The sequence below is a fragment of the Drosophila virilis genome, chromosome 2 (genome assembly GCF_030788295.1).
Source record: "Drosophila virilis strain 15010-1051.87 chromosome 2, Dvir_AGI_RSII-ME, whole genome shotgun sequence".
Classification (NCBI taxonomy): domain Eukaryota; kingdom Metazoa; phylum Arthropoda; class Insecta; order Diptera; family Drosophilidae; genus Drosophila; species Drosophila virilis.
In genome coordinates, this window is record NC_091544.1 from 11,037,372 (window position 1) to 11,060,885 (window position 23,514).

Consider the following 23,514-nt stretch of genomic DNA (forward strand, 5'->3'; position numbering starts at 1 on the left):
AAAACTCTTATCTGCTAACAGTTTTATGTGAAATGTGAGCAAATTAAATTACTTAAACATCGGTTGGACTGAACGTGTATTGCTACCCGTAACTAGAAAAAGTCTGGCAACGCTGTTAAATCCAAAATGGCTACGCGAGTAGAAAATTTTTGTACAGAAGAAGCGTCCAAGGAGAGTAAACGCCGTGACCGTGTGTTTTCGTTGAAATTTATTGCCAATAAAATACAAATATTAATTTGAATAACAAATAAACAATTGTGCTAGCCAAGCGCCAAACGCAAAAATAAAACTAACAGAGTGCAGTGCAATGTAGTGGCAAACCTAATATAGAGCGTAATGTGAACATTTCAATGAAAGTTTTCACCTCCATGAGAATTTGTGCAAAAAGAGTAGAGAGAAAAATTTTGCAAAACGTTCGAAGTTGAAGGTAAAAATGAAATTGCATTAACAAACAAATAAGAAACACCATAAAATGCCAAGAACAACCAAATAAACGCCGTGTAAATCAAGAAACCTCTAAGTCCCATACGAAAGCGAAACTATTTATTGTGCACAAAGTGACTTGTTTGTGTATGCGTGTGCGTGACTGTGGTTGTGTGTGTAGGCAGCCAATTTGGCGTTGCTTTTGTATTGCTACTTCGCTTGCCGCTGTCGGGAATGAATGAATAATGAAATGGAATAGAAATCCTGAAATAACTAAAAATGTTCACCAAGGGCACCAGCTGCTGGTGAAGATAAAATTCTCGCGCTAAATTTAGCCTACGCCCACATTGACAACCCAAATCCGAATCCCCATTCCCACGTACGCGATACAGCGTTCAGACAACGTTTGACATATTCAATAAAAAAAAATAAATAAAATGGATTTGGAATTGGAGAATCTAAAAAATGACTTTCTGCCGTTAATCGCCGGCATTAAGCAGGAGCAATTGGACTCGGTGGTAACGGATGTGCTGCCACCAAATCATTTGCCTAGCACTGCGGCAACAACATCCACATCCTCGTCATCGTCATCGTCTGTTGGCAATCCTTGCGATAGTGCCGAAAAGCGGGTAAGTTATCGACTAGTTATCGATCTTGTCTCACTTTCAATTTATCTAAGTGTTTGGTTGAGGTTAATAACTTTTAAGCAGGCTACACGTGCTTGTGCCGCTGTCACTGCATTGCGATAAGAAATTGTAATCTTTCTGCACTCTCGAATCTATTAAATCATCAGAATTACGATTGACACAGCTTATCACTTACATACATATGCTGCTTATCGTATAGTATACAAATATTCATTGTCTCGTGCAATTTCGTACGTTATCTTTTCCCATGCTATAACAACAAACAACTGTAACAGCAAACAAATGCTAAGGCACCCACACTAACAATGAGACACACACACACGAAGGCATGTATACTCTTGCATATGTATGCAAAAACACACAGACGCGGGCAGACGTTGCTGAAATTGTGTTTCACTTTCGTGTTCAAGTCTCGTGCTGTTTGTTGTTCGGTTTCTGGTTTTGCCGTTTCGGTGTGAAAGGCAAAGCAAATATGTAACTACAAAGCAGAGACAGCAACAACAACAATCGCTCACACATACACACACACACACACACACTCATTTACTCTCTCACTCTTTGTACCGCAGAGTGCTCTCCATCAAGATCAGCTGCAGCGGCTGCGAATGACTCGTCTCTTTTTAGTTGTGTGTGTGTTTTATGTTTGCTGTTTGCCGTTTGCTGCGGTCTCGTCGCGCTTGAGCGCCACGAACGTGAGCTCCTCTAAATATTTAGATTCAGAAATACAAGTTCCGAGTGGCGCGGACACTTTGAGTGCCGTTGGAGTGGGAGACGAACCGTCGTAACTCACACACACACACTTATACCATGCACATAGGGCAACTCATGGCGGCTGCGGACGACGTGCACTCATTCAGTCCATCCGTCAATCATGCAAGTGCCGCTGCCGTACAACATGATTGTAGGGGGGACCGAGTATGGCCTCGGTCTTCTGCTCTTCTTTCTCCCTCGCCCCGTTGCGTGGTCAGCTATAGTTAACCTTTGCCTTACCCCCTTGTATTGCCTAACTCAGAAAATTAAAAATGTTTTTAAATATGTTTAAAAAAAATAATCATGAAACGAATAAAAGGAGCTTTAAGCGCTCAACGTTTTTCAAGATGGCTGACAAATTCAAAATGGCGTTGCCAGCTGCTACATTAAGTCTTAAGAAGATATACATACACACGTCGTGAAGAACGCTTAATAGACAGCTATTAATGTCATAAACCAGCTGTCAGATCTCGTCGGAACTTACGAACTCCCTGACATGGAGAATGGGACAAGACCCAATGATAATAAGTGGCCACTTTAGATTTAAATACTCAAATAAAACAAATAGTAGCTTATAACATTGACGTAGATGATGGATTAATAAAAATATATATATACAAAAAATGTTAAGTCGACTAATCGTTAATCAATTTACATTCTACGAAATGTATTTCCTGTTGGTATAAGTTGTTTCCAATGGGATTTGCAGAAATTACTATTTCGAAACAAATAATTTTTGATACTATGTAATACGCCCGAGAAAAACTGCCACCTGTTTAAAGCTGTTATTAGTTTTGACAGCAGATTCTGAACACAACTTCTTAGCCATGTTCATAAAAATGACTTATGCGGCGTTTTCCAGCAAACATTAGAGAAATAATATGAAAAAGCTTAAACATATTAGAAGTAAATGCTTGTATAAGAAAAAAGGTGCGTTATAAATGAAAATGCGTTCTGTTTAAGCCTTTTTGTGTATACACCTTTAAAATTGAAAACAGTTAAGTACGTAATTAACGAAGTAAGGCTACAACTTTTTGCAAATTCCTAGGACATCCTCGGCCAGCGGTCACTTTGAATGACATTTTCAACTCTTGCGCGCGCGCGTGTGTGTGTGTGTGTGTGTGTGTGTAGTGCAGGTTGTAATTATTCGTTGAATCTGACACTATAATGAATGGGGCAGCTGCTGAGTTTCGGTGGCGGACGGCCATTTTGTTTATTGGCGTTACGTTGTTGTTGCTTTTGCTTTTGTTTCGACGAAACATAAAATTAATTCCAAGAATTTGCTTTTAATGATGTGCAATTAACTATAATTTCACTAGAATATGCAAGCAAAGCAAAGTGCCGATGACCGAAGTGAGGGACGAAGTACGAGCGGCCAGGCGGTTGGGTAAATGAGCTCTACCCAAAAGTTTCTAATTAACTTTATTGCGAGGCAATCTTAACGAACAGATCTTTGGGAAAGCCGCTTTTCACTTTCAAGCGCTACCTGCTCCCCGCACCTGCTACGTTATAGGTTGTATGTGTGTGTGTGTGTGTGTGTGTGTGTGTGTGTGTGTGCGTGTCTATGTGTGTGTGTATCCAACAGATACACATTTTAATTGCTTTTCTGTTCAACTGGCACTTGGGCGTGGCTGGGGCCTTAATCCAGCCACAGAGCGAGCGTAATTAAAGTTGACTACGCGAACGGATCAGTTGAACTGAAAAGAGGGTGGACCGCCGGTTCGCTTCGCTCCGGATAGGCTACACATGTCACCGGACGCCTGAATGTGGTGGGATTAGGCGCAACGCAGGACATAATCCGATCACATAAAGCGGATTATAATGCACAATAAAAAGGCAGGCAGCCAGCCAGCCAGAGGCAGCACAAGTTGACGTAACTTTAAATTGAAGCGCATCTCATACTATGGCCTGGCCCAAAGATATGTATTTCAGCATCTGGATAAAGTTTCATAAGCTGTGTGTATAAATCCTGAATGAGACGGCAAAAACGTAAGAGCTCCGCTAGACGTAAGCACAAATTCAAAGCTTAGGGCGTTTCATTCGACAGCTGAACCACGCCCACCGTATATACTGTACGCCTCCGACGGCATAAGCCGACTTGAAATTTTATTGCAACTGCATCACGTTTGGGACCCCTGCGGCTTTACTGTTTTGTATCTACATCAGTGCCACGCCGACGCCATTTTGGAAAATGTATCTGAGTAAGAGTGTGTGTGTGTGTGTGTGTGTGTGTGTTTGTGTGCGTCTCATGGACCGGGAGCACGAACAATTGCATCAGGCGCAGAAAGAACCGCAAACCGCAGCAGCAACAGCAGCCACGGCAGCAGCAGCGTCGGCGGTTTTGGTAAGCTCCAGAGACCAGCGACCAGCTCTTTGAACCATAAAAACCCACAATGTCCAATCCGTCGTCGTCGCTATCGTTTGAGACAGGCACAGGCCACACGACATATATCCCCTCAGAGACCCTGAACCCTGAACTCTAAAGCTGCGCACGTAGCCGCCCGATTAATTAGTTTGTGGTTTCAGCTTCATTCCTGCAAGCTCTCGACTGTAAATTCTTCAATCGATTTGCAATATTCAATATAGTGAAAATTAAAATTTACGCACGTGAAAAGAAATAAATTAGATACATTCACATTAATGCCTTTTGAGATAATGTTGTAATTTTGTTAAGAAATATGTAACTCTATATGTAAACTAAGATCTCAATTTGAAAGATATCGGCATGAAACTTTGCAAAGGTTCGTCTATATTTAAAATCTGGAAAAGATGCAAAAACTTCACTTTCGAAAGTTAGTTCGGCATTAGTTGGTAAAATTAAGTCATTGTATGAAAAGAACATTGGCTAAGTATATAAATATATCGAACGTATATCGTAAGGGTATTAAATCGGCAGGCAGAATAGACCTATTATTTCTTGTTCACATTGCGAATAAGAATTCCTTGATATAAAGAGGACACTATTAGTAGTTTTCCATTTGTTAACTACCTACTATTATCCGTATATAGTCAGAAATAATAATTATATTGACATTGACAGAACAATAAACAACTTAATGGATATTTCTGCAATGCGAAAGTAGACCCCATTTTGTTTAATGGGCCTCACATTGACGTAGCGATTGAACAATTTGCTCTATAAGTATGTATCTTAATAAACCGCAACCAAAACCACTCAAAGCAATCAACTTCAATGGATTGGCATGGCATAACTCGCTGACTGACGGACTGACTGCTTGATTCGCTGTCATTGTCGTTATGAATCATATTTTGAGGTCATCGGTGTCGTCTCCAGCTTATCGTGTTCCTTGTATGTTTGCAGATATAGCCTACGCTATACAATAGAAAATATCATAATATATGTATAGATGAGAAGTTCCTTTCGGTTTTTTGAATTTGACTTTCTAGGTTACCTTTATGGGCCCATCGATTTTCTGTATCCCTCGAAGCTCATAAAAACTTTCTTGGTTCTTTTGCGTGCCATTTACGATTTCCATACAATTAAATCTTTACGACTGCAACGATGGGAAACGATGCGAATGAAGCGAATAGCAACACTTGTGGAAAAAAAAACAAATCTGAAAGATACATTTCTATATATGTTGCTGATGGGTGGAGCGGTAGGGCATACCAAAAGTTCCATCTCGTTCGAGCATCCTCCTATTTTAATCCGCAATCAAATACAAACTCGTTCATTTTTATGGCATCATTTTTGTAACAAATTTTTTGTCTGGGTAGCTTAAATTGCGTTATGAAATGTTATGTTAGGTCATTAGGGTTTGCCCATTAGGACGACCCCTCCAACACACACACACACCCTCTCTGTGTTCCTGCGGCGCAGCGGAAATTGCAGCGCCACTGCCGGATATGTCAGCGATTTAAGTAAATGGCCCAGAAACCAAACTATAGTTTTATATTATAAATATGCATTGCAGACTTATATACTATTTGAAATTCGTTATTTCAAATGTTGATACCTGTCCAATCTGATTAACTATATGTAAGTATATTTATTTTATGTGCTGTAAGGATCGGCGGCACAAGATCGGTCGTAAATTTGTATAACCTAACGGCTGCATAGTAGAACGGACCGGTCGTTAATTTGAAATGTCTGAGGGTTGATCGCAGGTGTGTGCAGTTAATTTATGGCCATACAGCGTGACCTTTGTGCAGGGGAAGTTTATTGGCTTTACGTGCATCTAGATGAAAAGTTCCTAAACCGATTGAAAATCGGTAAAAATCAATATAATGGTTTTGTGCATACCATAAAGTGTATACAGGGCATATTCACCCTTTGTATACAAAATGTATTTCTATAACCGGACAGTTTAAAAACATTACGTGAACAAAACTTAAAAAAAAAGTCTATAAATATCCCATAAGCGGACAAAACCAATGAAATAAAAATTGTATTCAATCTAAATTTAGTGCAGATCGAGTTTATTTCTTGCCCCCTTTTCATAAAATTAATATTGACATATTTTTTTTTTGACCATATTTCGGAGCTAATAACAGCTAGAGATATCTTACTTGGGATGTAGAATATCTTGCAGTTAACATAAAGCCAGAATATATATTTTTTTTGATACCACCCCGTTACATTAAAATAAAACAAGTAAGAGGTTAAGTTGGGAGCTCCCGACTAGGGGATATCCTGAACCCTCTTCTTCCTCTTCCAACATCAAATGCATATATATATTGTATTTTAGAAGCTAAATGTCAAGTTTGGTGACTCTAGCGCTTATTATTTACCAAAATGGCCCAAAAAAACGGATATCGATATCGATATTTATTGATTGCTTGGAAACGGAGTAAATTTTCGACTGTCGGAAACAAACTCGATCTGCGCAGGCATTAGGGGCACCTACATCTAAAATTTCAAGTCTCTGGCTCTTATAGGTTCTGAGATCCTTGCGTTCATACATACGGACAGACAGACTGGCTAGATCGACTCGGCTATTGGTGCTGACCAAGATTATATATACTTTATGGGGTCGGAGATGCTACAATATTCCCTTATACCCATTTTTATCGGTTCAGGGCATAAACAATTTTTTTTTCGGCTTCGATATTTACACACCTGCACCTGCACACAGCTCGACGCTACGCTTAAGGTAAGTCCTTTCGGGCACTCGATGGATAATACAAATTTGCCGTGTGAAACTTTAAAATAATTTAGTCAACGCTTATTTATTACTATATAATTAAGAATAGTGTGAACAGTCTTACAAGGATTTTGATTTAATTTTAATATGCATTTCACGCATTTTAATTTAATACTATGCTCCAGGCTAATTAAAAATTTGCCTTAAGCTGCCGGCCGATACTATGGGGGCAAGTTGCGGGCCTGGTCCTGGACGACGCTATCGCATAAATCGCAGCACCTTTTGCAGGCTGGTGTACATATATTTTTTTTGTTTGCTTTGTTTAGTTCAATCGCAGGTTTTGAGGCACAATCAAGTTTTTTGCTTTTATTATGGGCAGTAAATGCATTTTATTGTGCCATCTGCTCAGGCTATCTCACTCCTTATACGTATATTTATGTCTCTTTCTTTCGGCTTCTCTGGTCGCAATTTATAGCTGGCATTTTGAGCGTTCTTTATCTTTAAGTTTATTACTCAGCCTCATAAATATTTCAAGAGTCGCATTTTCTCTTATTCACCTGTGCGCCCTGTGACTTTGAGTCCTTGGTCTGAAAATTGGGAGGGCAACTTAAATGAAATTCCATTAATGTTTGATATGAAATAAAAAACTGTATAAAAGTAATCTATTGCTCATTGTAAAACCCATATTTATGCATGGAAAATTTGATTAGTCACGTTATTTGCTATCTTTATAAAAGGCTTGCCATAAAACCTGTCTAAGGCATTACCCATGAGCAGTTATTCGTATACTTTAATTATAAAGCTACCCTGTACTGTCTTATCATTAGAAAAGCCGAAATCTAAATCTAAAAATTTCCATGGAAACCGTATGCATATTTCTGGATACAGTTAAATCAATTATTACATATCAAATTAGATTCGCATGGCGCATGGAAACTGTAGCAAATGAATTATCATTAGAATGCATATCAAAATAAATTGATTGCAAAAACACGCAAATGAAGATATTTGTGGACCGAATGCAATTAATATACACAAAAGGATATTTACTTGAAACTTGGGGTGGTTTGACTGGACTTGACCAAGAAATCGATATGCAACCACAAGTCTAATTGGTTTTAACTGCAATTAATTACCTTCTGTAGCTGATTTCGTTGTTGTTGATGATGCGCCAGTCATTTCATGGACATTACGCATATAATAAATATGTAAAATGTATATTACATAGCGGAATATATAAATAATAGCCTTTGACTGACAAACGTTGTGCAACATGAAACCCAAAGACAGCCAGCACGACCAGCAAGACCCGCAGCAGCATCAACGGCAACAGGACGCCGCCCGCAGCGTTAGGGACTTTTACAAAATGGCCGTCGAATGCCACCCGCAGTCATTTTAGTAAGGATTCCTGACGCACACAGATGATGCATGTTCTCATATTGCATTGATTTATACGCCACCCACAGGCAGGGACCACAAGTCCCGCCGTGCTATCCTCAAAAGCCATACAAGTGCAGTACAACAATGCTGTATGCCGTTTATTATTATTGTTGTTGTTGTTGCTGTCATGTGAAATGCAAAATACTTCAATATGCATTTAATTTGCAACCGATGTTTACTGTAATTATAGCTTACATTTAATTTAAGGCCATTCGCTGAATTACATATTACTTATCTGTCGTTTCAAATAAAGAAGCACACAAAAAATAATAACATAAGGCGGCCAAACAAGGACATGCGAACCTGTTCACAAAAATAATATCCAATCCCTTTTTAAAGAGTTGTCAATCAAATTGCATTATTTGCAAACTTTTTCGACATAGCCCAGATTACAATCACCACGTGGCTGCAATTATTTGATATTATTGGGTTCCGCTCTCATTGAGTAGCTTACAAAGTTGCAATGAACATGAAAACGTTATATAAATGTAATAAAATGTAATGCATGTTAATATGATAATTTAAAGATAATAAAATATAATGCACTCTATATTATAATATAAGTGCAGTCTGGTACATTAAAAGCTTATCAGCATGCAAATTACTTTTTTTTTGTATTTCACTAAAAAAAAAAAAATGGTTACAAAAAATGTTTTGTAATCAATTAATATAGTCACGGCCCACAGCTGATAGCCCAGATGGCGCCAGATGCAATTAAGTTAATAATTTAACAAATAATAAGTTGATACATTAATTGAAACGCGTCAATACAATATCGAAACTTCACTAATTCTTGATAATACGGTTGTGAGACTTTGATTGATTCTAAGTTTGCAGGATAGATGTCAAAACTGTGTATTTTTATATATGCCCGTTTATTTTTGCAGATTTCAGGTATGCAGGGTATACAAATTATGAAATTAAGTTGAATGAAAATATAATGTTCATTTGACTGGCTGTCAAAGCTAAAACCCTGAATCTCGTTCGTCTCAGTGAACTTTTCGCTGAACAGCAAAAGCTGCGGCTTAACTGAAAATCCAATTTGATGTGAACACGCAAATTAATGGAATTATGGCTGCCTGAAAAAAAAAATGGATTTGGCATGTGAGATGTGCTTGAAAGTTGTTGCCAATGGGACTTTCAACCGATTTTGCCGTTGTCATAGCGCCAGCATCTGAAGTTGAAGGGCTGGATAAGTGTTGGAGCTGGTTGAGTTTGGGTGGAGGAGAAATGAAATATAGTTGTAGAACTTCTTTCATTTTCGCAACAAAGTTTTTCTGTGTGACTAACAAGAATGAAACTTTTTACGAACTTAAAACTTCTTGCAAATAAATTCCCAATGAAATGTGAAACGGCTTTAAAGGGCTTCGCAATGCTGGATGGAAATGTGATTACTTTCATCAAAATTACATCAATCATAACTGCACTCATTCAGTGCCAGACGTCATGCAGCCATTCCATCATGTCAGCACATTTCTAGTGCTTCGCTTTCTGCTCTCCATTGTTGTTGAAGCGCTCTCCATTGTTGTCGTTGTTGTTGTTATTTTTTTTTTTTGCTTCTAGCTAATGCTGTTGGGGCATCCTTTCAACATTTTCTAATTGAAATTGATTTAGAATTATTTATACATTCCCGGCTTGGAATATACTGCCAAAGGCTGCTGCTAATGGCCAACACAAACGCAAGCTCCTTACCATTTTTCACCCTGCAATTGCGTGAATATGATTGAAATGAAGGCATGATGATTTTTAATGGCCGACAGAATACTTAGTATATTCAAAAAATAATTTTATTTATAATGTATTTATTACGAAAACGTTCATACATTTCTATGATGCAAAAAGTCAAGAACTGCTCAGCCGATTAGGATGTATATTTTTTTGTTTAATACTAAAGAGAAATTAAAACAAAGACCCAAAATGGGATAGAAAGTTTTATGGGAATTTTCTTATGAATTAAAAAAAGTTTTTCCCTATTTATTAAAGTTTACATATTTTTACAATGTTAACAAAGCATATTTAAAGGCAATCTCTGTCTTTTCAATTCTAACCGCATACCTGCCAAATCATGAGACTTATATTTATCTATTCGTTTATAACGCGGTCCGAAAATATCCGTACTTTCATGTTTCTTTGTGAAAATGAAGTAGCCGCAATATCAAGGTAAAATAAGGTCGGGTGCAACTGCCTACGTATTACTTATTCACAGCCCGGACAAATTCGGTCTATTTCTTCGGGTATTTATTAAACATTCGCTCTTATTTTATCTACTTATTAGTACAAACTTGGTGCGAAGAACAATTTAATAATCTTAAAAGCGAAAACTTAAAAACATTAAAAAATGGAAAAATAAAAATGTTATTATCTAAGTTATTTTTTCTTATCTCTGAAGTTATTCAACATTTTATAACAGCTATACATATTTTAAGAGACTATTTCCGTTCTGGAAGGGAATTCAAAAATACTTACATTACATAGCTTTCATTTCTCCTTGATGTTGTTGATGCTTGATTGACTGATTGAAATATCTATTAATTGGAATTACTTGGCCAAATTGAGCCCTTATTTGTGTCTTTGGGAGCGGATGTGGGCCAGAAACCGGTTTGCTACCCGCTTTCAGTTTATGGCTAGTCATTTCAACGTGATTGAAAACATGGGGGTTGCAGCTGGTTTGGTTATTTTTTTTTCTTTATTTCGCAACGATTTTAATGGTATGTTAGTCGCACTGGACTTGAGCAACTTTTAAGTGGGCTGCGCCGACCGAGTATCCAACCTGAACAACGAGCCGAGCGGGCGCACGAGCCCCGAGCCGACCAGTTTGGAGGCCCACATTTGGCTAGCGAACGAGCGAGTGCCGCGAGCGAGGAGAACGTGAGCAATGGCCATGGAGTATACATTATGATGAATGGCTTTCAAGTGGAACGTCGCCCCCTAATGCCCTGACTCCAAATTATGTATGTTGGCTGCTCGCTCGCTGCGCGTGGGCATGTGGCAAGCTTCCCATATATACATATATTTTATATGTTTAGTATATATATAAATATAAAATGGCTGTTGCCCGATGATTTATGAACGCTGAGGCGTTTCGAAAGCTGTGTGAGAGAGAGAGAGAGTGAGAGGGTCATTGGAGAAAACCGAGACGGACTTTCTCTCTACGGCATTGCTGACGTCAACACTGAGCCCCAAGATGGATCGCTGGATCGTAGCAAACGTATTGCACTGATGGATCCCAGTTTGACTGCAATGTCGAGCCGCAAAATCGCACAACTGTTTCTCGAATTTGACTGGGTCTGCTCTGTTGTGGCGCATTTATCAATGTCCATGGCGCTTCCGTTGCCATACACACACACACACACAGACACACACTGGTTGTTGCATGTAAAACGCTCGCATACCAATGCAGTAATCTTTATCGAGCAAAGGCATAATCAATCAATTGGATTTATGTGCTCCAACTCAAGATAAAACTAATCAATCTTGCCCTGCGACATTCGGATACGACGAACAGAGCAGCACCAGCAACAGCCTCCCCAACCCATTCCAATGCATCTTCACTTCCAGTAGGAAGCTTTATTTATTTGTTTACCCCCAGATAAGCTGTTTCTTTTATTTTTTCTATTGCTAAATTTATGCTCTCGTGTCTCGCTGGAAAGTTAGTGCAATTTATTATGAAAGATGTATTGGGAATGCAAAAGATATCCTGTAAACGTGTAAACCGAATTTCTTAACAACTTTTTCCTTTAAAATAAATTAAATTTATATGATAACTATTCCTTTATTAACATAAGACTAACATCATGTTAACATAACAGAATGTTATCTGATCGTTTGTATGTCATATTCTCGGGGACTATAAATGCTACGAGCTTGAGAGGACATAGGTTAAATATGGTTGGTGCAGATCGAGTGAGTCAGCATTGATAACTAAAACCTTTTTCCTAAAATTAAAAATCGTTGACGATATTCGCTATTTTTGGGCGTACCTCGGAGCTTAAAAAAGCTAAAGAGATTAAATTTGGTACTTTGTGTATATGTACCTAATTAAATGTACTAAACATTTTATAGTTCAGACAATAAACACTGAATTTAATCGGAAGCACGGAAGCATTTCCTAGTGTATAGATAAGAAAACAAGCATGCCGCAGCGTGTTTTTTGTGTATATCAAATTATTCTGTAAAGAGAACTAGAATGTTGTCAGCGATATCTCGTGGCAGGGTTCAGGGTATCTCTTAGTTGGACATTTTTTTGTCTTGACCAACCTATCAACTGAATCCTCCAGCTTTAGTTTATTTTTTATTTTTGTATACAAAAGATAATCAGTAACCACACAAAATATTTGGAGTTTTCCACACTGATAACAGCTTGCGGCCATTTTTAATAGTTTGTCAGGTCATCAGGTTGCGGCTTATCAAAATTACTGCGATAAGTTCAGGTAAGATTACATAATGAGCGAGCTAGTCATAGACTATTAATCATGGCGTAGTGAAAGCTTTACCTTATGAATATGTCGTTTGAATGAGCAATACAGGAAAATATAATTAATAGAAGCACTCGTTAGCTTTATAATATATCATCCTGTACTGGAAGAAATGGCTTATTGAGTGGCTCCACTTATAGATAACCCACTAAGTAACACAAAAGTGCTCACCTTGAGTTTTATAGCTTTTATGACACGCTGATAAGCGTTTCACATTTTAAAACAAATTTTTTTTAGAGGTTTACGATGCGTTCGCTTGGTAATCAAATATTTTCTTCTATTATACATTTACAGTCAGAATCAAATTCATCGGCATCCGCCAAATTTACGCTCTTCAAATGCGTTTACTGTGCCCAGGTGCTGGGCATCAACGATCGTCCTAAGCTGCTGGAGTGTCTGCATGTGGCATGCGGGCAATGTGTGAATACAAAGTTTTCTGAGCTGGATCGTTCACTGCCGCCACTAATACACTGTCCGGTGTGCGATAATGCCTCACAAAATGAGTACATCATTGAGAATCAGTTCCTGATTGAGCAATGTGCGGCCGGAGACAGCGGCGATGGTAACGGCTCCAACGATGGTTTAAAGAGTTCGCTTACGGCCAACATACAGTGCAGCAGCTGCTCGGATGGAGCTGTGGCCACATCGTGGTGTGTGGATTGCTCGGAGTATATATGCGATAGCTGTGTACAGGCGCATCAGCGTCTCAAGATCACAAAGGATCACACGATCAAGCCAAAAGATGAGGCTAACAATGAACAGCTGGCGGGCACTGTCGGCGTCGACAAGCTGCACATGTGCCAACTGCACACACAGGAGAAGCTTTCGTTGTTCTGCGAGACCTGCGACAAGCTAACCTGTCGTGATTGCCAGCTAAGCGATCATAGGGATCACAAGTACAAGTTTGCCCATGAGATTGCCACAGAGTCGCGACAGGCTTTGTCTACGCTTGTGTCTGAGATCAACTACAAGCGCTTTCTGCTTTCCTCAGCCACAAAGGTGATCGATGATCGCCAACAGCTGATACATGACAAGAAGAAGGATCTGATCAAAGAGATAACCGCAATGGTGGTTAAGATCACCAACACAGTCAACATGCGTGGCAAGCAGCTGGTCATGCGTCTAAACGAAGTATGCGACAGCAAACTGAAGGTGCTTGTCGAGAAGAAGGAGACACTGCAGCTGCTATCCGATAACACCGATCATTGCATTGAATTTATGCAGAATGCCCTCGAAAAGGGCAGCGATTTTGCAATATTGTCAAGCAAAAAGTCACTCGTACGTCATCTGCAGAAGCTCAAATGTCAGCGCGCTGATATACCCAATCCAGAGATTCCAGTTCGGATTCAGGTGCAGCTAAACCAGGTTGCCGAACTGCAGAAAGTCATCTCACAGCTGGGCATTGTTATAGTAGATGGCAAACCATATCCGCCGGCACCGGCGCCCACACAAAATGGACCGCAACCACCGCCGCCACGCCAGCCACCTAGCCCAAATATGGCGCCACCATTGCGTCCCGGATTACCGCCGGGCATGACCGCCGGCCTGTCGCCCAATGGGCCACCAGGTGGTTTTGGACCACAGAACGGACCGCCCATGTACAGTAATGCGGCCGCACAACAGCAGTTCAACAATTTGTCCATGAGCCGTTCCTTTCCAGGTGATGGGCCAGGTAAGGGTAGGCTTCAATTAACCAATATTCTTATATCTAAAAGTTAACTTGTACTAACATTACCTTATTAATCTCCTTGCAGTTCGTTTTGGCGGCATGCCACCCGTGGGCATGCAGCGGCAGGGTCAACCGCATGTCAGCTCCTCCACACATCCGCAGAATATGGGTACGTACAAAAATAAAATTATCGTAAGCATTCTTATCCTATGCTTCATGTTTCCTTTAGACATAAGCCTGCGTGGTCTGTTGAATAATCAGGCGGCGCAGAGTCCTAACGCTCATCTGGCTTTTAATGGGCCACCCAGCTATCCAGGCGGGCCGCAGGGCGCACCCTCGCCGGCACACCAGCAATCATTACCCCCGATGCGGGCGCATTTTATGCCCGGCCAGCAGAATTTCGGACAGGGTGGCGGCCCGGGCGGTGGGCCCAGAGACAACAACAGCTTCATGAACAGCAATGCACGCTTCCAGTCACAATACCAGCGGCTGGCCAGCCATGCACAGCAGCAGGCGGCGGCAGCTGCCATGGCTAGTGCGGGCGCTGGCGGTGGACAGATACCCTCGCCTGGCGCACTACAACGACCACCAATGATGCCCAATCCCATGCAGAATGTAAGCGTGCGCATTTAGCTCTAAAACTAGTTCATATTTTTAAAATTTGTTCTTGGATCTTTTAACAGGCATTGGGGTTTCATGGGAGCCCGGCTGGCTTTAACGCTGGCCCGCCGCAAACATCGCCGCAGCTAAACAACGCCATGCACAGTCTCGCCAAGTGGCATATACCGCAATCTGCGCAGCAATCAAGCAGTGAGTGACATTGATAAACAGTTTCACACAGCACCATTAACAATTGATTTGATTTCTCGGGTGCAGTTTGCCAACAGCAGGGACCGCTTTTGCCTTTTGCAAACGGGCGCCAGACATCGGAAAATTTTAAAATCTCATTAAAGTCGCCAAATACTTTGAAGAACAGCACACCACCAAGTCTTAGCCTTGGTGGGCCCGCGCTGCCAGGCTTGAACAATGGCTCGTCGGCGGCTAACACAATAGCGCAGCTTAATGCCGCTGCCCTTGGTCTTGGCCCAGCGGTTTCCATACTCTCTAATGTCACATCGACAAATCCAAAGACACCCAGTCCCAGCACGCATGAGGTGAGACGGTCAAAACAGATTATTAATATTATTGTGCCTGATTGCTAACATTTTTTGCTTTGTTTTCGTTGGCTTAGAACACCAAGGATTTTACAGAACCCATTGACAAAGTACGTGACGACTCCATAAATGATCTGATTGCCACCATTGCCAAATTGGATTCGAATGGCGTTCAAGTGCTGCCAGAAGGACGCACCAAGACCACCTCGCCACAAGTGCACAGTTCGACGGATCTTTCCAATACGCAGGAAGGTGAGTGTCATTTACTTTAATCTGTTTTTGCTTTCGGTATTGGCTAAATCTATGGGTTGTCGGAATGTGTGAGTGTGCCGTCGTAGTGCTGTCTCTAAAGGAACTTACTCAACTTTATGCAAAAGAAATTTATCATCATATTTATGGGTCAAGTGTCAAAAACAATTTTGTTTCTTCGAATATTAGCAGTTAAGTAAACACATAATGCTATATTAATATTGAGTGTTCAATAGTTTGCGTGCTGTTACTAAAATTTGTTTATCAAACAGCTTATATATTACCGTCTTAATATTCTGGGCTTCTATCTGAATGTGTGAGAAAAACAACCTGTGTTCTTCCAAAATTTCACTATTGTGCATTGTATATCATAGTCTTATGTTTAACATTACTTTTCTGTTGGTTTTAAATCGATTTAATTCAATTCTCATATAACTTTGCTTTGTTTATTTCTATTTTCAAAACTGCAAACTCGTTTTCCAAATACCAAAACAAAAACCCAAAATAAAAACCGATCCAAACGCGCAATAAACCGTACCAATCAATTACTAACCAATAAATTAATATACTCAATAATTAAAAAACAAACAAAATTAAAAAAAAAAAAAAACAAACAAACAATCGAACACGAAACACATACACATTCATACACACCCACGCCCATACACACTCATCGAAACATAAATGCAAACCCAAAACTAATCATATCAGTTAATAATAAAAACGAACAAAAAGATGACCCCAATGAGGATTGGTGTGCCGTATGCCTGGATGGTGGCGAATTAATGTGCTGCGACAAATGCCCAAAAGTATTCCATCAGAACTGTCATATACCCGCGATTAGCTCCCTGCCCGATGAAAGCGAGAGCTGGCAATGCTTGTTGTGTGTCAATCTCAAGGAGCTGACCAAAGTTGAGGGAAACGAGAAACCGCATCCTGGCGAGCTGAGCAGCTTAGAATTGAGAATACTCCAGCGCATATGCCTGGAGCTATACTGTCAGTATGAACAGAGTCTAAACTTCCGCGAACCGGAGTCACCAGCCAACTCGCAATACTATGATATAATTTGCAAGTAAGTCCCAGCAACCGTTACTATTGGAATCCAAAGCTAATAAACTTTTTGTCGGTGTAGCCCTATGTCGTTGGATGTTATACGCACGCGTTTAGATCCTTCCAGCCCCAATCATTACAAGGATATAGCCGGCTTTGTCGCCGACGTACGTCTAATATTCAAGAATACATACCTCTTTTATCAGGTAAGTGAAATGTGTATTTGTCGACCAAATTTCAGTTTGATAAATTTGTGCTGGTATTGCTTTCACACAGGAGGATTCGAAAACGTACAGCAATGCCAAGTATTTGGAAAATTTCTTTGAAGAGCAGCTCGCCAAATGGCTGCCCAACTTTGGCAGCAAGAGCGGTGCCTCCACCTCGTCCAATTCGCCTAACTTGTTAGCGGCAGCGGCTGGCTCGCCTGCGCCAATTGAGAACGGGCGCAAGAGCTGCAGTTCCGCCTCGCTAGCCGACAGCGAGGATGCTTGCTTGCCGGCCAAGCGTTCTCGTCGCTCGGCGCATGAATAGAACGAGCTTTTGCCCGACGAGAAGGGCACGGAGAAGGAGCCGCAGCCGGAGGAGAAAGATAATGGAGGAGAAACACAAGACCAGCCGGAGCAAGAGCAGCAGCAGTCAGAGGATAAACAGGCGCTGCAAGAAGATGAACCTGAGCAAAACCAGGAGTCGCACTTAGCAGATTTGGAGCTAGATTTGGCACAGCGACCGCGCAGTCTAGGTAGCAGTGTAATACAGGAAAGCGCCGACTATGTGCTCCAGCTACTGCACGCATATGCCGCCGCCTTCGGACTCTAGAGCGTTTAATTGAGTGACTCATGAAAGCACATATCCGTAAACACTCGCAACTAATAAGTCCAACATTGTTATAAATTATGAATGGCGCTATCAATTAGTTTATAAGTATATATGAAAAAACGTCGTCTAATCATTTAGAACAAACAACTTGTAGCTGTTGTAGATTTAGTTTTGTATTACCCAACTGTAAATAAGCAAGTCATTTGATATGATTTATGGATTAACAATGCAAGAATAACTAGATGTTCGTGTGGAGATATGTTTTAGCTACAATCTTAAGTGTTAAATATACATATGTAAGCAGATATACCAAGTAGAGATTAATTTGTAGCTTACTTCAATTTCACTGCATAACTTAAGAGTGCTCCCAGCTCTGTCCTCTAACCCCATATCTGTTAGAGTTGTATTTACTTTTGTGATAGCAAAAAACAATAAACAAAAATGAACAAATTATGTCCTAATATGTATATTACTGCATCCCAACTCATTTTGACATTTTACTTTCGAATTTGCTGTGTACGATATTTATTGCCCATTGTTCCGATTATGTATCTATCCATATATATATATATATATATATATATATATGTATACTTAGGCATATCTCAGAACATTTTCTTATATTTCGCTAACGCTCATTTATAAAACAGCAAACATTCGTATACCATTTAGGAAGACACTTGTAATAAGTTACAATTAGAGTAATAAGTTCGAATAAATCAAACCCACAATAGAATTACAGGCCTACACATAAACATATAAATAATTATATTAGCATAGAACTTTTAATGTTGTACGTTTGACGTTTTAGGTTTAATCTACCACATAGAGCCGATCAGGCATACAGCCAATCAGTCTACTAGTAATATCCATTATAGCCATAACCGTACACTACTCCATGATCAAATATATTCATTCACAACAGATATGCATTGGTATTGGTGTGTACATACATATATATGAAAAGTTATTTATAATTATTTTCAATTAATCTAACCAGACAAATGCTGTGGCCAACACGTTGTTTTTATTTGACATACAAATATGTAACTGTACGATATGAAATTAAAACTGTAATAAAACTCAATTCACAATATTGTGAATATTTTTATACATATTTTAACTAATGAAAGAAAGAAAATATCTCCTAAAAAATCTACTCAAACTGCAAGAATAAAGCAAAATCCTATTAATGTCACACACCATGAAAACAATAAACACAAACTTGAAAATGAAATTATATAGATGTATTATCTACTATAAATATATATACATATATATATATATTTATATGTATATGTATATGTATTAATAGAGGAACATATATGTGTGCTATCCTATCGACGTTGAAGCAAGCAATTGAAAGTGAAATGGTCAACCAGGCATATGCCGAACTATGTTTATATGTTGAATGTGAAAACGATAGAAATTATTATATATGTATCTGTTTTAGTAGTAAGTTTTATGGTAAATATCTATAAAAGAAAAAAACAATACCTTATGAATGTACTACTTACTATCAAGTGGATTTTTAAATAAATGAAAAAGGCAACATTTCATTTCGATTGACGCTTTAAATCAATCATATTCCAAAGAAGCCATCGTCTCGCATATATTGCTCGTCGAGATGCGTGCTTGGCTACAGCAGAAATCGCTCATCAATCAGCGTCTTTCGGGAGACATTGCGACGCGCCCAGTGCTTAAAGGTGTGCCGCACAAGCTACAAAGATTAATGGAGTGCTGTCGGAAATTCTATTCTTGTGAAATAAGAGTGCTCATTCGCTTACCATATTCAAGCCGCACGCTATGGCTGCTGCAAACAGCAGGCTGGACGTCAGCAAATACATCGAGAGCAAGACTAGCAGCTCCAGGACAAAGATGTGCACATGATTACCCAGCAGCAGCACGCGGCTAAAGCTTAGGCTATCATCTATATAGAAAGTACCTTTATCTATAAAATATGAGATGTTTAATCTGTTGTCATATACACAAATGGGTGACCCACTTTCCGTGAGATAGTTCTCGATTTCACAGTTAAATAGCTTTTCCAACAAAGTTCTTTCCTTAATGATATAATCCATGTCCTTGATGGCCTGCATTAAAATCATGTTTTTGGCCCTTAATGTTAATGTTAATGTTTTCCAACTCACATGATCGATGAAAGCGCAGAAAAAACGATTAATGCTGGCGTAGGCAATGGAGGTGCGTTCCACCTGGCCATCGATGCTGGAGATTGGCAGATCCTTCTGATAGAGCAGCGTCTGCGACATGCTGCCATTGCGACTGCGTTGAAAGGGCAGCAGCAGGCGATCCAAATAGATGCTGTGGGGTAAGCAAATAAATCAGCTAGATATCCAGCTAAGATATAGACCCAAGACCAACCTACCGTAGATTACGTGGTGGTAATATAATGTAAGCCTGTTTGTCGGAATCAATCAGTAGTCCACGGCGTCCGCACATGTTCTGTGTCTCTCGCTGCAGCTGCAGGATCATGGAGGACATGTCCGTATCAGCGAAGCCATGTGGGGAACGTCCATGTATATAGTATCCATATCCTGGCTCCAGCAGCGAAAAAAGCGAGATATTGGCCAGACTGCACAGATCAACGAATTTCTGCAGAGGATTGGAGTATAACAATCTGCACAAGACCAGTTGCAGCAGATAAGTGGCCAAATAAACGGCAGAGATCAGGCAGCAGCTCAGGCCGAAGTCGCTCTGGGTCTGGGTAAAACGCTGCAGCAACTGATCAACGACGATGACAACGAAAGCCTGGACCAGGCTGGAATATCTCTGGGTGGCGCTGAGTCGTATCCAGGCGTTGGCCGTGAAGAGCACGCGCCAGGCGGACACGCTGCTCTCGGCGACGTAGGTGCGCACGCTGGAGCAGAGCGAAGTGCTATCCAGATTCAGACGCTGGCCCTCACAGCTGCTGCGTGGTCGCTCCCAATCGATGAGAAACAGCTCCAGCTGACTGGCTCGTCGCAGATGCACAGCTAAAAATATCAGCTGTAGCAGGCAGGCGGGATAGATGAGCAGCGCCAGCTGTTCGGGAACCCATGCCTGTAGCGTCAATAGGAGGAGCGCTGTGGCCAGCAACGCCAATGCCACATTGCCAGCCAACTGCAGCATCAACTCGAGCAGATTAGTGGTCTGACACAGCTCCGTCCGGCGACGTCTACGCAAGTTCTGCAGGCGCAGCAATGCCGCCACCAAGGCGACCAGTAGTAACAGCGGCAGAGCCAGCTCCATCAGAAGCTTGGCAGCCACGCCTTGACGCACCTGCTCGAAATGCACGCGCAGCCGAAAAGGATAAAGTTGAGTCAGGGATGCATTCCCCGCCAGCTCTATGTGACGATAGCGCAGCCGCAGCAGTGGCAGACCAATGCGATGCCCGTCTTGAATGCTGTACTGCAGCTCCACTTGGTCCACATAGCGTAGAGATCGGTACAGCTGCAGCTTGTGGGCGTCCTCGTAACGCGGCAGGGACGGCTGCTGGCGATTGTCCCGGGGCTGCCCCGAAATCAGCTGAAAGCGCTTGACCAGCTGCCATTCCTCCTCGTGCGGATGCTGGAAGGGTTAAGGAGCAGAAAGTGAGAGGAGGATAATGGCAAAGAATGGGAATCAGACCTGGTTCTCCGGCGTTAACGTCTCGACAAGCACAGGCAGTTGGTGCAACAAGTGTACCCAGTTGCTGCTAAAGTTTAGATAAAGATTGTAATAATTATCATTGGCCTCCAGGCTGGCCACATCTATGAGCTGCTCCAGACTTAGCTGACAACTAATCTCCGGCTGATGCTGAGCAAACTGCAGTGTTGGCGCCCTTTGGCCTTGGCAGAGATTCAGTTGCTCCAGCTTAAAGCCACCCCAACGCTTTAGACGCCCCGCCAGGTCGTAGGTAGTGCTAAGGATCTGGAGTTCTTTCTGATTCGCCAATTGGAGCGTAGTTGTGAGAAACTCTCGCGTTGTTCTGCCCTTCTTATAAAACAGGAAGGGCTCCAGAGCGCGCAGCTGCTCGCCGGCGTGTGCGTATTTCATGACCACATCCGACATCTGGGTGAGCAGAAACGGGCTACAGGGCGAGTGCTTGTCCATGGAGTAGTGCGACAGCACACAGAGATTGGCCAACTGCTGGCAGGCGCTGTCGTTCTTCAAAGCCAAACAAAAGAATGCCACAAACTTTAGATCCCCAAAGTGCAGCCTGCTGAGCTGGGAGCTGGGCTTGGATTTGATGGTGGCCTGCCAGAAGGCATTATAGTGCAGATAAGGATGCAGCAGTGTATGGGCTATGCAATAGTCCTGGTAACGGTAATTGTATGCTGCATTGCAGCTATGACAGTCGCTGCTGTTGCTCGCAGGATTCGTCCTGGCTAGCACTATCGAACCGCTCGCTGAATAGGCTGTCGTGCTATTCAGATATTGGAAGCTGCACTGCAGGGGCAGCAATTGCACGGATCCAGCTGAAGTACAGTTCTCAGATGTGTTTGTGGTATTGCTGCAGATCTCATCACAGGTTGGCCAACGTTTGGACTTCTCGAACAACGATATGTGACCAACTGGACACTGACAGGCGAACTCTAAATGGATAGATGATTAGTATAAAATCGAAATCCTAATAAAATTGGAAGAAATGGAAACATTTTGGAAAACCCAGAACGACGAAAACATCTCCGATCCCAACATTCCCAAATGAGACATCCCTAATAAAAGATCGTATATAGAATTCTCGAATACAAAATTCGCAAAAAATTGAATAAGATCTTCAAGCCATAGTATGGAGCTGAGATAAGAAGAAGCACTACAAGGATATTATGTGCGCAGACTGTTAAACGAAGGGAAATGTGTGTCACAAAAATACTGGGAAAATTCAAATTGGGAAAATTCAAATTACCGATGAGCGCGAAATTTGAAGACAATTTGTGTGCATGCAATGTGTTCATTATGCAAATATTGATGAAAAAGGAGCTGTACATGTCGCTTAATCTGTTCAATATTTAACCTCAATAAAAAGCCCCACCTGCACATTTCTACTTTAAGGCAGACTTTCCAATTGCAACGGACGCTGCTTTTGTCAACGCCCCCTGGGCTTGGGCTCCATGGTTATTCTGTTAAATCAATACACTTACTATCCGCAGCGGGCTGCAACTCGTTCGTGTCGCCATCTCCAGCCTCATTGCAGGGCGAACACTCGAAATAGTTCAAGTTATAGAACTCATTCTTCAGGCATTTTTGGATATGTTGAAAGCGAAATGTATTGGGCGTTGGCGATTGTTTTGTGTCCAGAAGAAGAGTACAGTTTCCGAACTTTATGAAAACTGTTGTCCACAACAATGGGAAGAACCAATTAACCAGCAGGAAGCACATAACAATATGGTAGTTCCTTCGGGTTCGATGTATGCTCTACGAATACCAAATGGCAACTGAGTACTAGCTGCAATTGCAGGTGCACGTGGCCAGGTAAACAAATTCCTGGTGTGCGCATATTCCTTATTGTTTTCCATATGTTGCTATAGCTACCCAACCCTAAGCCATGCAAAATGCCTATCACACCTGGTAGAGGTGGTTGTGGTGTATGTGATTGCTTTGTTTTAAACCAGGTGAGTGGCTGACCACCACAGCAATGGGTTATTGAGGGCGTCTCTGGTTACGCCTCTCGCTTTGGTTATCGCGTGCCAGACGAGCTTCCTTTTTGCGTGCTGTAAATTATGATTAGCTCATTTATTTTGGTTACATTTTGGC

The 23,514-nt window shown here is 41.1% G+C and overlaps 2 protein-coding genes and 2 long non-coding RNA genes across 10 annotated transcripts; 1 reads left to right on the plus strand and 3 right to left on the minus strand.

Moving 5' to 3' along the window:
* The first annotated feature begins 134 nt into the window (after positions 1-134).
* bon (tripartite motif-containing protein bonus) lies at positions 135-18,231 on the plus strand. 6 transcript variants are annotated; one of them, XM_032439253.2, is made up of 10 exons: positions 135-1,052; positions 13,135-14,518; positions 14,595-14,678; positions 14,739-15,124; positions 15,193-15,319; positions 15,386-15,663; positions 15,741-15,915; positions 16,624-16,984; positions 17,045-17,168; positions 17,242-18,231. In XM_032439253.2, the coding sequence occupies exons 1-10, from the start codon at positions 861-863 to the stop codon at positions 17,491-17,493; spliced, it is 3,363 nt and encodes a 1,120-aa protein (XP_032295144.1). In that variant the 5' UTR covers positions 135-860; the 3' UTR covers positions 17,494-18,231. The 6 variants fall into 6 exon arrangements, with proteins under 6 accessions (XP_032295144.1, XP_032295146.1, XP_032295147.1 ...); XM_032439255.2 differs by having other exon boundaries at positions 16,648-16,984; positions 17,239-18,231; XM_032439256.2 differs by having other exon boundaries at positions 16,648-16,984.
* On the minus strand, positions 2,756-4,530 carry LOC26530674 (uncharacterized). The gene is made up of 2 exons (XR_001450077.3): positions 4,428-4,530; positions 2,756-4,368 (listed from the first exon to the last, which is right to left on the minus strand). It is a non-coding gene; the product is annotated as an uncharacterized lncRNA (long non-coding RNA).
* On the minus strand, positions 9,219-10,195 carry LOC26531047 (uncharacterized). Of its 2 annotated transcripts, none has more exons than XR_001450076.3 (3): positions 10,058-10,195; positions 9,678-9,960; positions 9,219-9,570 (listed from the first exon to the last, which is right to left on the minus strand). It is a non-coding gene; the product is annotated as an uncharacterized lncRNA (long non-coding RNA). The 2 variants fall into 2 exon arrangements; XR_001450075.3 differs by having other exon boundaries at positions 9,656-9,960.
* Positions 17,236-23,440, minus strand: LOC6629989 (meckelin). The gene is made up of 7 exons (XM_002054135.4): positions 22,902-23,440; positions 21,406-22,352; positions 20,165-21,345; positions 19,929-20,100; positions 19,784-19,871; positions 19,566-19,729; positions 17,236-19,498 (listed from the first exon to the last, which is right to left on the minus strand). The coding sequence occupies exons 1-7, from the start codon at positions 23,137-23,139 to the stop codon at positions 19,418-19,420; spliced, it is 2,871 nt and encodes a 956-aa protein (XP_002054171.3). The 5' UTR covers positions 23,140-23,440; the 3' UTR covers positions 17,236-19,417.
* Between the last annotated feature and the right edge of the window lie 74 nt (positions 23,441-23,514).

Bases quoted from the DNA above. Each gene is read 5' to 3' on its own strand.
- bon (XM_002054136.4), top strand. From the start codon at position 861: ATGGATTTGGAATTGGAGAATCTAAAAAATGACTTTCTGCCGTTAATC. The intron at 15,320-15,385 runs GTGAGTGACATT...TCTCGGGTGCAG, and splicing joins ATCTGCGCAGCAATCAAGCA to TTTGCCAACAGCAGGGACCG. The intron at 17,169-17,238 runs GTAAGTGAAATG...GCTTTCACACAG, and splicing joins ATACATACCTCTTTTATCAG to GAGGATTCGAAAACGTACAG.
- LOC6629989 (XM_002054135.4), bottom strand. From the start codon at position 23,139: ATGTGCTTCCTGCTGGTTAATTGGTTCTTCCCATTGTTGTGGACAACA. The intron at 20,101-20,164 runs GTAGGTTGGTCT...CTTACCCCACAG, and splicing joins TTACCACCACGTAATCTACG to CATCTATTTGGATCGCCTGC. The intron at 19,499-19,565 runs GTAAGCGAATGA...TAATCTTTGTAG, and splicing joins TAGCGTGCGGCTTGAATATG to CTTGTGCGGCACACCTTTAA.